Source organism: Ctenopharyngodon idella, chromosome 3, assembly GCF_019924925.1.
Source record: "Ctenopharyngodon idella isolate HZGC_01 chromosome 3, HZGC01, whole genome shotgun sequence".
Taxonomy (NCBI): domain Eukaryota; kingdom Metazoa; phylum Chordata; class Actinopteri; order Cypriniformes; family Xenocyprididae; genus Ctenopharyngodon; species Ctenopharyngodon idella.
In genome coordinates, this window is record NC_067222.1 from 29,793,886 (window position 1) to 29,809,719 (window position 15,834).

The 15,834-nt window shown below is 37.2% G+C and overlaps 2 protein-coding genes across 2 annotated transcripts; one reads left to right on the top strand and one right to left on the bottom strand.

Annotated features, from left to right (window-relative positions):
- Positions 1 to 69: 69 nt before the first annotated feature.
- si:ch211-195b15.7 (synembryn-A) lies at positions 70 to 12,945 on the bottom strand. Its single transcript, XM_051885490.1, has 14 exons — positions 12,803 to 12,945; positions 12,612 to 12,703; positions 12,255 to 12,302; positions 11,986 to 12,003; positions 11,300 to 11,392; positions 9,014 to 9,633; positions 8,750 to 8,885; positions 3,964 to 4,152; positions 3,061 to 3,155; positions 2,821 to 2,971; positions 2,254 to 2,349; positions 1,953 to 2,097; positions 946 to 1,216; positions 70 to 805 (listed from the first exon to the last, which is right to left on the bottom strand). Exons 2-14 carry the CDS (start codon positions 12,699 to 12,701, stop codon positions 661 to 663), a joined length of 2,097 nt encoding a protein of 698 aa, XP_051741450.1. The 5' UTR covers positions 12,702 to 12,703; positions 12,803 to 12,945; the 3' UTR covers positions 70 to 660.
- Positions 12,946 to 13,652: 707 nt separating this feature from the next.
- On the top strand, positions 13,653 to 15,293 carry LOC127508035 (insulin). Its single transcript, XM_051885536.1, has 2 exons — positions 13,653 to 13,824; positions 14,972 to 15,293. The coding sequence occupies exons 1-2, from the start codon at positions 13,653 to 13,655 to the stop codon at positions 15,133 to 15,135; spliced, it is 336 nt and encodes a 111-aa protein (XP_051741496.1). The 3' UTR covers positions 15,136 to 15,293.
- The last annotated feature ends 541 nt before the right edge of the window (positions 15,294 to 15,834 follow it).

Here is a 15,834-nt window from a genome sequence, read left to right on the forward strand (position 1 = left end):
TATTGTAATTAGATTCAAAGTTTCCAGTGCTGACTAATCATTCTGTAAATGAAAACAATTCTCTGAGGATTTAAATAATGACATTATTTTTATTCAGCGTTCTCAGTGGCAGCATATAGAGCGTTAGATCCAGCCTCAGCGCTTCTCTTCAAGGTAAACATTCCACTCCTGCTAGAGCGCAAAAAAAAAGAATCCGTAGAACTGCATTTCCTGTTGTTACCATGGTAACATAACCATGGCAACACCAGCAGCATTTTCCAGGAGTGTTTGTCTGTCTTTGGTGTGACGGCTGTCTCTCTTTGTCTCTTTCTTTCTCCTTTGCCTCTTAATAGCTTCCTATTTTACCGTTTCTAGCGCATTTCGTGACTCACGCGTGTTATTACATAGTTATTACATATTCTCCTATTTTGTGCACATTATAATGTAAAATATTTTTGTTTCTCCCTTTTACTTCTCTTTACACATCATACAGAGCTTTGTTTATTCTTTTTTCTTTCTCAATATCATTTGCTTTTACGTCCCTTGTTTCCAACAACTGATTAAATTAACTTATTTCCTTATTATAAGTTATCAAATTTTTAGTTGCACTATTTTATTGCTATATCAGTCATTAGTATAAAATATCTTGCACCTGTCTCTCATTAATCATCAGCTCCTTCATTACTGATCTGTCTCACTATCATCTTCCTCCTCCTCCTCCTCCTCTTCTTCGTCCTCCTCCTGCACAGCGCTGTGCCTCATCTGGCCACTGAGCGGCGCCAGTTTGCCATCCGTTGTCACTCCCACTGGCTGAATGATCTTGTCCCTGAATGGGTGTGGTAAAAGAACACAAAAATGATGGAGTAAAAAAACTGTTTATTTTAAGGGTGCTACCTATCCACTACACAAGTGTTTGAAAATAAAATGAGTGATGATTTTATCACATGGAGGAATGCACACACATACCGTGACAGCCTGTTGAACATATTTATGAGTTTGAGCGCCTCTGCCTCTTTCTCTTCTTCAGTCATCCCTTCCATTGGATCAGGCTGTTCCTCCTCCACCCGTCCCGTCACAGGGTTAATCCTGTCCTTGGCCTGTCTGTACTCCTCTGTGTCTGAGTCAGAGTCACTGGAGTACTGCATTTGAGGAGAAGTGCCACGGCCGTTCAAAAGACCCCGTGCCGCCAGCAGCCCCGCTGCATTACCGTAACCAGTGTACTTCACAAACCTGCTCACTGAGAGAGAAAGAGATTATGAATATCATACAGACAGCAATCATTTAAATGTCACAGAAAGGTGTGCAGGGATGACTTATTTTTGTAAGCCAAGCCTGAAGTCAATGGATTTTTGGTTAAATGCCTGAAATAAGGTCTGTGGTTAACACAAGCACAAGATATTTCTTAAACGTTGTGTTAATTTGTGAAGATTATCATGATGAACAAGTGTAAAAATCAAATTTTGTTGGTGATTTTCTGCAGTAATCCAAAAGCCAATGGAAAAATCCAATTGGCTTTTTCTTGAGGGGACTTTCTTAGACGCGTTCCTGGGTCAACATATTTTGTTGATCCTGGAACAACATTCCTGTCTGAAAATGTAATCATAACCATACCCCTACCCCTAAACCTAACCTAATTATCCCTTAAAATCAGAGGGAAACGATGGCTGAATAACACTGATGTAGAAGCACCTAACCCTAAACTTAACATAAACTGTAAACTTGTCACTCAAATCTGATTGGTTGATTGTAATATTGATCTTGGAACATATTGCACTTGGTGAAATCAGGTTCTGCAGGGAAGCACGGTGATGCTAACCTCTGTGTTGGCCTACAAAAATATCATCACCTCAATGCTCCATATTATGGCATGTTCATAAAATGATGCATGAACATAATAATTCAGTACCATGGTATATATCATCATGTATAGATATCAGTGCACTTTACATGGTTCAGAAGATGCATTTATGTACCATTTTCTTTACAGAGCACAAAAAGAAGCTCAGCTGCACATTGTTTGATATCAGTGTCGACGTGGGTCATTAGTCGCACTAGTCTGCTCCTCAGAGTGTTCCCCTGCTCAGGCCTCAGCTCAACGTCTCTCAGAGGAGGCAGGATCTGCTTAAACACAGCACAGGATTAGGCTACTGGTACATAGCCATAAGAATAAGAAGTATATGCCAACTTTAATATATCATGTTTATAAAGTTCTCCAAAAGTAACACTTAACACTGAAATGTTTTTTAAAAAAGAATTTGGAGGTGAGTGTTGTACCTGCTGTCTGAGATAGTGCCTAGTTTCCCTGTGTGCTTTGCTGCTCTCCGTCAACAGGTTTAAGACTGGAGTCAACTTTTCCTTCGGTTTATGGCCCTGTATAATTCACATTTGAAGATGTAACATTTATCATAAAATAAATTGTACAAATGCAAAATGTTTTATCTCCAGATAGACTAAACCTCTGTAATGTTAAAGAGATGCTTCACTAACTTCCTCTCGTTCCAAATCTGTATGATTTTTTTTCTTCTGTGTAACACAAAATAAGATATTTTGAAGAATGTTTGTAACCATTGACTTTCGTTGTATGGACAAAAAAGATTTCTCAAAATATCTTCCTTTATGTTCCACAGAAGAAAAAGTCATAGGTTTGAAATGACATGAGGGTGAGTAAATGATGGCATAATTTGAATTTTTGGGTGAGCTATCCCTTTAACATGGATATTTTGCATGTTTTGGAAACTGAACCCCAGTCTATGCATTCGCTGGAAACACCTAACCTTGGCATTACAAGTGCCACGTCCTGAGCTACAGGAACACTATAGAGTTCAGGGCGCTCTTTCTCACTCTGTCCAGTCTCTTTTCCATGAAGAGCAGCAAAGTGTGGACACAGTCCATGTTGACTCCGCCAGACTCCTTTGAACCTTCGGATAGGCGAACGGAGAGCAGAACATCCAGACATTGCAGAGGAAGCGCTGAGAGCACATTTACTGTGTGTCTGTGGACATCCAGCACAAAAGAGTTATAGAGATCAATAGGATGAGACCTCTCAAGACTTCATCACACTGGTTTGATTCTCACTCTCACCCTTGCAGCTCCTCTTTTCTTTCCTCTCCCTCACAGTTCACGAGCAGACAGTGACGCAGGACTGCAGCTAGGTGACGATACAAAGCTGCAGCCTCCTGTGGCAGGAGAAGGAGAAACAAAATGTTGTCAGTAAAATAAATTCCTTAACAGATGAGCCATCCTGTTATGGTGTACATTATCATGCCCTCATCGTATGTGTCTTAATAGGTTGTGAAAATGTCTAAACTTTCAATCTTTAAAGATGAAAATCATAGTAGTTTACTTTTTGTACAATATCACAATAGGGATGTTTAAAAAATATTTAAAAAATAAATTCCTGTGATTATCTTCCCTGTGGAGCCCCATACAAGACATGCAGAAGTAAGAATTTGTTCCCTTGACTTATTAATTCATGGCCATGTTATATTATGTTAGACTGCTGAAGTCTATTGCAGACATAGATAATTCATACATATGTCTAATTACGGTTGCAGACACTCCGGTGGTTTGACCGTTTCAATATGGCAGAAGGCTTACATATAGTGGGCCATAGAAACAGCCATGAATGAGGCACATATATATATATACACACACACATATAAATATATATATATATGGATTTGATGAATTATGTGACATTTTGTGCTATAAGTTTGTCTCATTCCATCCTGTTTGATAAAATTACATAAATCTGTATGTTCGTTAAACGGTAATATCAAAATTTCAGAAAGTGGTTGAAAAAAATAAAACTGCAAAACTCTCAATCCCAATGATTTAGCTCTTTATGTTAGTCTTGTTAATAATCCTGTATTTTTCTGACCATTATTTAAATAATCAAATAAAATATAGAGTTCAAATTTTGAAATGACCCAGATGTGGTTTTAAGGGCAAAGAAATGCCAAAGGGAAAATAAACAGCATTTACCTCATCAATTTCCTGTCTGTGCACAGTATAGGTAATGTTAAATAGGATCTTCAAAATCTCAAGGGCACGTTGAGACACCTCCTTACACACAGGGGGTGCTGTCAGGTCAGTCAGCACCTCATGCGTTTCACCCCAGCACACTTCTAAACACTGTTCCAGAGCTGCGGTCAGCATGGACATGCCGCGCTCCTGACAGAAAGAGAAGGCACAGAATGAGCTTCTGAAATGCCCACAGATATGAAATTCTAATTAAAAAGGCAGTTTGTGTGGTCCACTAAGTATTGTTTTATAACAAATGATTTTTTTTTGATAAAATATGTTAAACAAAAATATAAGTAAACTTTAAAAAAAAAAAAAAAAAGTTTGAAAGCTAAAAAGCTAGTTAACCGAATATTATATCCACAACTTAAAGTTTTATTGTCCCTTATACATTAAAATGTTTAGTAAAATTGAAAATCAATAGTAATAATTTTATTGACTTTGTAACCATAAAATATGTAAATACGTTAGTTTTTCTCAGTCGCTTTGGTACATTTCTCAGATCACAACTGAAATTCTCAAAACTACTTGTTCAACCTCCACATTATCTAGTCACTTGTGCACATCATAAAAGCAATTTCTTATTCTTTTGAACAATTGTCTGTTGTTTCCTACCATATCAATTGCTTGTTATGTTTATCAAAACATTATATGTTGAATAGTCTTTCCTGTTGAATAGTCTTACCCCTCAAAACATCTACAGTATGCATTAGTTCCTTGCATACGTCATTAAATGCAAAATGGTTGAACTATTTGTCATAAACTGTCGACCATATTTTCTACACATTTCTATTAGATCTTTTGTAAATGCGTCCTGAATTGATGAATTGCGGAGGTGAATTTTGAATTTCGCTGATGAAGGGTTGATCACTGGTTGATCATCAACCAATGATCAACCAGTTCTCTAAAATAGTTCAGATGTCATCTCATGAAGCTTCATTTGGGAAGCAGATATAGACAGAGCACAACACAGTGTTACAAATTCTGACAATAGAAGAATAACAAAGAAACATACAGGGTCAACAGCCGGGAATTAGAAGAGGTGTAAGGATGTGTGGTGGAAGGGTACAGAGGCAAAACAGCTGAAGAGGTCAAGATTGTAGAGATGTTTCTGATGATATAATGGACTAATTATTGTGGACCATGTTCTTAATCATGGCCTTATGGCTGAGGCGGGTCGATAGGTACAGCTGAATGTTGGGAGAACAATCGTGTCCTCAATCATTTAAACGTTTGTAGACAGAACAGGCTTGTAATCAGACAATGTTCACTATACTGTAATACTGTGTACTTACTGTAATTCTCTATTACAGTCGTCCACTTGCATTATACAGTAAACATACTTTATAGAGACAATGTATAAAGACATAATGACTATATATACAGTATATATATATATATATATATATATATATAGAGTCTTGTATTTTTCTTTATATCACAATTGTACTGTAATTTGTTGACAGACGAAGAGTAAAAGTGTAACTGTGAATCCTGTCCATCTTGCAATCAATATCCCACAGAGTATCATGTAAATTTGTACCGTTGAAATGTATATATGCCGTACAGTTCAAGTACAGTCTTGTGGATTTTCAATCATTGTCATCAAAATCGTAGCCATAGTTTACATCTGAACATATTAACAGAGTTCACTGTTATATTGACAACGTGGCAGTGGTGTAAAGTATTTGAATAAATGTAACTAGTTACTGTACTCTTTTTGGCTACTATGTAGTTGTACTGAGTATCAAAGATATTAGCATAAAGATATTTTACTCTCTACTTGACTACATTTTTGAACAAGTAAATGTACATTTTACTCCAATACATTTGTGATGAGTAATGCAGTTACACATTACATTTTACACGGCACCTAACTTTTTCTGCAGCAGTTTGTTTCTGCTATAAAGAAGCGATATCACCATCTAAAGGCATTGAAGGTACTATATCTTGTGTGTTTTGCCTTTACTCACCCAAACTTGTCAACAAGGCTACTTTACATGAATGAGAGTGCATTAGCAAGTAGTTGTGAATCGCAGGTGTTTGATTTAGAAGATGACTGCAGCCGTAATGAAGCCGAAACCAGCACATCCAGTGCAAGTAGACTTTGACTATTTAATTTTACTTAACATTATTTTATTTATCCGCTATTTTGATAAGACCTAGAATAAGATAAGACTTGAGAGTTTGTAGATGTTTAAGAGAATGTTGTGTCGACCTTGATTTATTGCAGTATTGAGGTGTTCAGTTTACACCACTGCAACGTGGCTAAATATTTTGACTGTTTTGTTTGTGAACAATGACACAAGGACTTGTCATTCTGATGGCACTGTTATGTTCATTGAAATAAATACTTTTGAGAGATGAACTAAGGATTTTGCAGGTAATTCATTGTGTGGTGCTGTTTGTACAAATTGTTTTGAGAAAGGCACACAATGGTTTGCCAATATTAAGGATGAGCTGAGAAATGCTCCAAAGTGACTGAGAAAAACTGTAGTATAGTATTATTCACATATTTTGATAGTCCAGGTTTACAGTGTTTCTCAGTCGCTTTGGTACATTTTTCGAATCATCCTTAACATTTACAACCTAGTATGTTTTGTGAAAAAATTTGAACAAACAGCACCACACAATGGATTACCTGCAAGTGCTGTAACTTGCTCAAAATCCTTAGTTCATCTCTCAAAATTATTTACAGTGCTCAGCATAAATGAGTACACCCCCTTTGAAAAGTAACAATTTAAACAATATCTCAATGAACACAAAACAATTTCCAAAATGTTAACAAGACTAAGTTTTATATAACATCTGTTTAACTTATAACATGAAAGTAAGGTTAATAATATAAATTAGAGAACAAAATTTTCAGTTTTACTCAAATTAGGGTGATGCAAAAATGAGTACACCCCACTGAAAGTCTCTAGAGCAACGCTAAATATTAGACTACAAATGTCTAATTTAACAAGAATTCAACCACAGGTGAGTCTAATTATTCATTACACAGGTGTCCAGCAGACAGTTGACTATAAAAGGGTGTTAAAACCCCTTCCCATTTCATGCTGTCAGCAATGGCACCACATGGATAAGAAATGTCACAAGACCTGAGAAAGAAAATAATTTCTTTACACCACAAAGGTGAAGGCTACAAGAAGATCAGCAAAGCTTTACTTCTCAGTCAGAATACTGTAGCAAAAGTGGTACAAAAATTTAAAAAAGATGGAACTGCAACCATCTCACAGAGACGTCCAGGTCGTCCACAGAAGTTAACACCTCGACAGGAGCATCTTCTGATTAGAAGGGTTGAAGAAAATCGGCATGCAAGTTCGCTGCAGTTATCTAAAGAAGTAGAAAGCCAAACTGGGGTGATTATTTCCCATGACACAATACGGCGTACACTGCAGAGGAATGGCATGCATGGGTGCCGTCCACGAAAGAAGCCTCTCCTAAAGCCCAGGCACAAAAAAGCCCGCCTAGAGTTTGCCAGGGCCCATGCTGACAAAGATGAAGACTACTGGGACTCTATACTCTGGAGTGATGAGACCAAGATAAATGTTTTTGGAACTGATGGCTTCAAAACTGTATGGCGTCACAAAGGTGAGGAATACAAAGAAAAATGCATGGTGCCTACAGTGAAACATGGTGGTGTCAGTGTCCTTATGTGGGGCTGCATGAGTGCTGCTGGTGTCAGGGAGCTGCATTTCATTGATGGCATCATGAATTTACAGATGTACTGCTTTATACTGAAAGAGAAGATGCTACCATCACTCCGTGCCCTTGGTCGTCGTGCACTTTTCCAACATGACAATGATCCTAAACACACATCTAAGGCCACTGTTGGATTTCTGAAGAAGAACAGGGTGAAAGTGATTCAGTGGCTCCTGATCTGAACCCAATCGAACACCTATGGGGAATTCTGAAGAGACAAGTTGAGCATCACTCTCCATCCAGCATCAAGTCTCTAAAAGAGGTCATTCTTGAAGAATGGAAAAAGATAGATGTTGCAAAATGTTGCCAACTTCCATGCCTAGAAGACTTGGTGCTGTCATTAAAAATCATGGAGGCCATACAAAGTACTAGATGTAGTAGTTTTTGTTGTAGGGTGTACTCATTTTTGCATCACCCTAATTTGAGTAAAACTGAAAAATGTGTAATCTAAGTTATATTATTAACCTCACTTTCATGTTATAAGTTAAACAGATGTTATAGTAAACTTAGTCTTGTTAACAATTTTGGAAATTGTTTTTGTGTTCATTGAGATATTGTTTAAAATGTTACTTTTCAAAGGGGGTGTACTCAATTACGCTGAGCACTGCATGTCAGTGCTATCCTTGTGTCACTGTTCACAAACAAGATAGTCAAAATGCTTAGCCATGTTGTCAATGTAACAGTGTACTCTGACAGTATTTCCTGATGTAAACTATGGCAACAGTTTTATGTTTTATACAACAGAGAACCAGTATAATATATTTTGGTCAACATGACAGACATAAGCAATTGATAATGTAGGAAGCAGCAGGCAGTTATACAAAATCCATTTCATGAATGTACCAAAGCATTGGAAATTTGTTCAAAAGAAAGAAAATTGCTTTTATGATGTGCACAAGTGACTAGATGATGTGGAGGTTGAACAAGTAGTTTTGAGAATTTCAGTTGTGATCTGAGAAATGTACCAAAGTGACTGAGAAAAAAGTGTAAAGTGTATATTAGTTTCCATATTCCATATGCGAATCATTAGTGTGTGTGTTACCTGGCGGAGCTCTATCCTAAGTTCAGGCCGTAAAGCAGTCAAGAGAAAGAGAAGCCGCAGTTCAAAAAATTGACCAGTTGGAGGTGATGAGGAATGTATACCCTCCTTCAGTCTCTCTGACAGGCCGTGGAGCAACCTGATTAATAAAACAAAGCACAAAAGAATGAATCAGACAGAGTGAGGTTTCGCTAACAATAATAAAATATTTGATGACATCGTACATGCCAAATATTTCAAATGTAACATCTTAAATTTGAGATATACTTCAGGGCGCTGGCTCTCTCTTGTGCTTTCGGGCTGTTGTAGATGACATTGCACAGAGCCTTCAATGCCTCTTTCCTCCAGACCTCTCCATCATCATGCCCCTCCTCCCCCTCCTCATCCTTCTCTCCTCTGGCATCCCTCTTTCCTCTTGTCAACACCGAACAGACCCCATCTTTCCTTATACTTTCTTCATGGTGGTCGTTTTTTGTTTCTCTCCCAGTATTACAGTTAGATGTTATATTCACAAGGTTGAATTGCAAACCTCCTTCACTGACTGAAGACTCAGCACAGGCTGCAGAGGCACAGACTGAATCATCATTCTCACTGCAACATGTTGGGCATTGGGTATTGCTGCCATTATTTTCTGGCTGTGTCTCTGTCTCATTCTCAGGAGTGATGTCACTGTGGGAGGAGCCCCACTGAGCATCCTCTTCTTCGGGCCAGGTAGGCAGGGTGGAGATGCCCCCGAGGCGAGCGAGAGTTACAATGGCATAGTCCGTGATCAGGGGTGCCAAGGCCTTTCGGTCCCGTGAGATGATTCGCAGAGTTCGCAAACACACCCTCAAAACGCCCGGCTGCAGCCGCATGCGAATAAACCAGATCAGAGCTGCAGCAAGCCTCTGGAGGAGACCGAAAAGAGAACGGTTGAAAGGTTTAAGGTATTTAATGTTGTATTTGATCGGGCTTTTTAGTAAAATATGATCAAAAAAGTAAACTACAAACAGAATTAAAGTTTAAAAAACAGCTAAAGTTCAGCTAAACATTTTACTGTCCCTTACACATTAAAATATGTTTAATAAAACTGTAAATCAATAATGATCATTCTAATGACTTTGTAAACATAACATACGAAAATACATTAATTTTGCGCTATTCATGTGTTTTTAGTGATAAGTTTTAAAATGCAGCACTCAATTTTATACAAAATTTAATGGGGAGTCCCTGATCCATCTTTCTTTTCACCAAGAGGCCACTGGCCTGAAAAAAGCTTGAAGACTCGTACTTTATGGACAAGTTACAAATTTAATGTAAGAAACTGAAATTCATATAACTGTGATGTTTAGAAAACATTGTTAGGACAAAAGTTTTGAATAATGTCTCCTTAATTAGACTTTTTTTTTTTCATTTGAACAAGGTCTGAACGTCTTTGAGAAAACCTTTAAAAGCCTTTAAGTTTGAAGGCTTATAAATAGAATGACAGAACAACTGATAGATTTTTTTGAATTGCAATTTAGTAAATTCTTCAACTTCCTGTGAGGTGTGGCCAGTTTGATTTAAAGGGTTAGTTCACCCAAAAATGACAATTCTGTCATTAATTGCTCACCCTCATGTCGTTCCACACCCGTAAGACCTTCGTTCATCTTCAGAACACAAATTAAGATATTTTTGATACAATCCGATGGCTCAGTGAGGCCTCTATTGAGAGCAAGTTAATTTAGACTTTCAAACGCCCAGAAAGCTACTAAAGACATATTTAAAACAGTGACTACAGTGGTTCAACATTAATATTATGAAGTGACGAGAATACTTTTTGTGCTCCAAAATACAAAATAACGACTTTATTCATTAATATCTAGTGATGAGCGATTTCAAAACACTGCTTCATGAAGCTTCGAAGCTTTACGAATCTTTTGTTTCGAGTCAGTGATTCGGAGTGTGTATCAAACTGCCAAAGTCACGCCCCCCAGTGGTAAACCATAGAAATTTCGAAACACTTATGACATAATGAAGCCTCCTTTACTGAAATCACGTGACTTTGGCAGTTTGATACACGCTCCGAACCACTGATTCGAAACAAAAGATTCATAAAGCTTCGAAGCTTCATGAAGCAGTGTTTTGAAATCGCCCATCACTAGATATTGTTGAATAAAGTCATTATTTTGTATTTTGGCGCACAAAAAGTATTCTCATCTCTTCATAACATTAAGGTTGAACCACTGTAGTCACATGAACTGTTTTAAATATGTTTTTAGTTATTTCTGGGCGTTTGAAAGTCTAAATTAACTTGCTCTCAATGCAGGCCTCACTGAGCCATCGGATTTTATCAAAAATATCTTAATTTGTGTTCTGAAGATGAACGAAGGTCTTACGGGTGTGGAACGACATGAGAGTGAGTAATTAATGACTGAATTTTAATTTTTGGGTGAACTAACCCTTTAAGATCTAAATCAATTTAAAGGGTGAAAATTCTTCAATTCTGAAAATGAACCAGAATATATGGATGAGATTCTAGGTTGTTCATGTCCTTTTGGTCATATTGTATGAAAGAAGTTATGCTTGACTCACCCTCCGCAGAACAAGATCTGGATCCTCATTCTCATCAGAGTCAAAATCAGAGTCAGAGTCTGGGATACACTCTCTCACTTTATTCCTACGGAACTGGGTGGAGAAGAACAAACACAAGTACATTTACGAGAGACGAGAAAGTGGGGTTAAACAAGCAGAAAAAAAAAAAAAAAAGCTTTTGCAATAACTGAGAAATGACAGGGGAAGAATAAAGTCAATGACTGCCCTTCAAGCTCAAGATTCAGATTTAAACACTGGCCTGCTTCTTACGAAATCAACAACAGAAGTTCACTGAAGACTAATAAAAGCTTCGGGTAGAATCCATGAACACAGAGGAGAGAGAGATTATAAAAGCTTTATTTTGTGAGCACAGGCATGATGAACAGCTCTAAATGGCTTTTGTGAATGTATGAGTACCAATGCATTATCTTTTTGACACACGGCACAATAATTGGTGCTCAGTAACAACAAAATAATGAGCTCAAAAGAGTTAACAGGCCCTTCCGACACCGACATTCTGGGAGCCGGCATGTACAGGTGCCCCAGGGTGAGATAGACGGCGAGTATATTAGTTTCAGATTATCCACCTCTCTCATTTTTCTTCCCCACAGACTTCTCACTCCTTTCTTTATTTATCTACAGCAAATACCTGCTCTTTTTTTCTGTAGGTCATGTGAAAGATTTACCTCATCCAGCTCTCTCTGCTGTTCTCAGTTCATCCATATAGGAGAATGAGTCATGAGTATTGGGCAAAAAGAGAAGAAATATGATTAAAAAAACATGTTTGTGAGTATCATATGCACTGAAAGAATGAGATGAGGGTGAAGAGAGGGATAAAGATAAGTGAAGGTGGATGAGTGAGATTTACATTATTAGCTGTGTTAATCCACACCATGTGTGTCCTCAGATTGAGGGCAGACGGATAAACACACAAACATTAGGATTTAGAATTTACCTTTCTTCTCTCCTTTTCTTCCACATCAAAAAAGAAACATTTCGAGTTCTGTGAATAACAAACGGGTTATTATAAGGTGAAATATAAGAGAGACAGTGGAATTTAAAGGCTCTGCAAACGCTAGACACATTAAAACTTCACCGCATCACAGACATTGTAAAATGACTGGATAAGTAATGAGAAACACCCTTCAGGTTTACCCCAGCTCTGTTGTCATGGAAACTGCTAATATCTGAGTGTTGCAGAAGTAGTAGAAGATGCTAACAGTTTTTTCTGCCTAGCACAGCGATGATCATATTGAGCACAGACTTATTATATTTCATTAAATTTCAGCATTTAGCTTGAAGTTGTATTTACCTGAGCGTTGTAATCATCCAGATGTATTTGAACATTGTCCTGGTCTCCTTGTTTGATAAACTGAATAATCTTCTCCACGTCCACAGGCATTCCTAATATCAAAATATAACATATGTGAAGATAAAAAAGTAAGGAAGTACTGATACAGTCTTATATAATGTTTAGATATACATTCATATTCCAGCACTTACCCTCTGTTTTTTAAAAAGCACAGGTTTTAAAAATGTGCGATGAGTTTCCCCGCAAACAACACGATTTAGTGTGCGTATGTGCCTGTCTTCATGGGTTCCTGTTTGTAATCTGACAGGCCTCAGATTTAGCTTTGAGTTTTCCCAAACTAATCCCACCCATCCTCTCTCACTCATTCACTGCTCATAAAACTATTTCTGCCTCCACGGTTGTGTATTTGGCCCTGTCTACTGACAAAGGTTTGCTGTTTTATAATTACTTCCTTTGTTAATAATGTTAATACAATTTACTGCGATAGTTATCCTCGTTTCGTCCTCCATACAGGAGCGCTAATTAGTGGGAAAAGCCAATAGGGACAGACAATAGGAAGAAAAAAAACTTGAGCAGCTATGTTGGCATTCAGACAACAGTGAGAAAAAGGCAGAGGGTTGGAGAGAGAGAGAGAGCGAGAGAGAGGGAAAAAAAAGATTGAGTGATGAAAGCAGCACAGGTTTATATAAAGCTTAATAGGGGTAATTAAACGAAGTGGGGGTCAGAAAGAGAAAGGCTGGGATGACTGGGGTAAGCTGATAGGGGTAATTATTTGTACTTATTGAAGGTGATTAATTGAGGCTAGTTGTTCAGATACAGCTCACTGATGGACCCTCATAAAAAGCAGGGTACATTAAAACAGAGAGACAGGACAAAAACAGCGAGGGAGAGAAAATAACCCCAGTACTGGCGGGCTGGGGAGACACATTCATTCTTGACAGGACACAATCAACCTGACTAGACAGAATAGGAGTTGAGATTTTTTGTTGTTGTTGTTGTTGTTGTTTGTTTCGTGATCTGTTAAGTTTCCTAAAAAGGAGAATGCACAGATCTGGATTGCTCCTGCTGCTGTCTCTGTGTGCCGGCTCTCTGGTGACCCGTAGTGGCGCGTTTGGGAATCGAAAGCTGTGCGGGATTCAGCTTGTGGAAGCGCTGCTACTTGTCTGTGGTGAAAAGGGTCTCTTCTACCAGCCTGGCAGGCGTTTCAGTTTCCGTAAGTTTTGCTGCACATGCATTTCTGTGCAGTACATTTACAATTGTGCATTTAGCAGTGTCCAACCGGTGCAAATGAACCCACATGAAAAAATAATATAGTCATTTATAGTAAATAGTGTTTTGAACCATATTATAGTAAAGTAGGCTACCTGAATTAATTTGTTGTGGTAATTCTATATTTGCTGCGTTAATATAACAACTATAGTAATATAAAGAAATTACTTTACCCATATATTATACTACAATATACACTACAGTTTACTGTAGTAAAAACTAAAGTATACTACAGTATTTATTACAGTTTATCAGTTCACTATAGTTAATAGTATGCTGTAGCATTCATTAACAAAGTGCTTTAAATACTATAATATATACAGTATACTACAATTTACTATAGTGTGGTTCAAAAACACTATAGTATTTACTATAAATTACTTTTTTTTTCATGTGGGAGTTCTTAGGTAAAAAACAAGACATGTTCAATGTCACTTTATTTTATTTAAATTTTGAGGTGACTGCAATTGTGTTAAGAGACTATAATTATAGTAGAGAAGAGAACAAGCATATGATTTAAAAAAATCTATCATTTAAATTTCTTTCTTCTGTGGAACTCTTTGGGGGGAAAATGGGTAAACAGAAAGTTTTAGAGCCCATTGACTTCCATTGTATGAAAAAAAAACAAAAAAACAAAAAAAACATTGAGACGTTTCTCAAAATATCTTCTTTATGTTCCACAGAAGAAAGAAAGTCATATAGGTTTGGAATGACAAGAGGGTGAGTAAATGATGACATAATGTTCATTTTTGGGTAAACTATCCCTTTAAGTCACAAATAGCCTACAGTTTGAATACATTTATGATATAGACTATTATTAAACCATTAGAATACCCTTGTAAAAAAGCCAGCCATTCAGGTGTAACATTTTTGTGACAGTATACAATTATGAATCCCTTGTACCATCCCTGGTCTCCCCTCTCTTGTGACTGTAGCAGAGTAGCCAAAATATTTATTGGAATTTCATTCAAGTCACACTTTATGTATGTATGTGTTCTGTAGAAAATATGAAACTATTTGACTGATTTATTTAATTTAATACTAGTGTGTATGACTGCTTTTAAATCCTTTGTAACGCTGTCTTTCAACAGGCATCATGAGGAACAGCGCCCCCTTCCTGCGGCAGACGGGAGTGGCTGCTCAGAGTGGAGAGAGGGGCACTGCCAGAAGCAGTGTTGCAAAGAGAGGCATTGTAGAGCAGTGCTGCCATTTCTACTGTGACTATTATGACCTGGAGAATTACTGTAACACATAGAGAATCTGATGCATATACACTTCACCTAAGAAATGACAAGAACTTATGCATTATTTAAGTACTGTCTGCAGGTTTGGGATATGGTTGGCCTATTTGTATGGTATATGAAGAGTTACTCGAAATGTCACACAATGGCCATGTTTTCAATTAAAAAGTTTGCAAACATTAAAAATCGGACTGTTTTTGTTGTTGTTTGCTCAAATAGCACAAAACTAATTAATAGCCTACTAATTATTCATGCAGTTAATAACATTAAAATATTCTTTAATGCATTCTTGTAGCTCAGACAGTAAAAACATGGTTCCCAGGAATTGCATTAACTGATAGAAAATGTAATGTAATTCACTTTGGATAAAAGCATGAGCCAAAGGCATAAAAAGTAAAAGTATTATTGAAAAGTCTGGCCCTGGGACAATGATTAAAAAAAAAACACACACATAAATCTTTTTGTCAAAAGGTTTTTGAAAAGCAAAAAAAAATGCATAAAATGATTCCAAGATATGGTTTTAATGTGAAGTTTTTGAATTTTCCGAAGAGTCTTGCAGTTTAAAATGTAAACATTAACAGATGTAGTCTGTTGCATGAAACATCTAAATTTCCTAACAATTTAAAGACCCATTTTAAAAATGGACTAGGCCTACATGACATTATGAGCTAGATAAAAAAGTTTGTAGACAAACTTTAAGTTGGCTCGAAAAA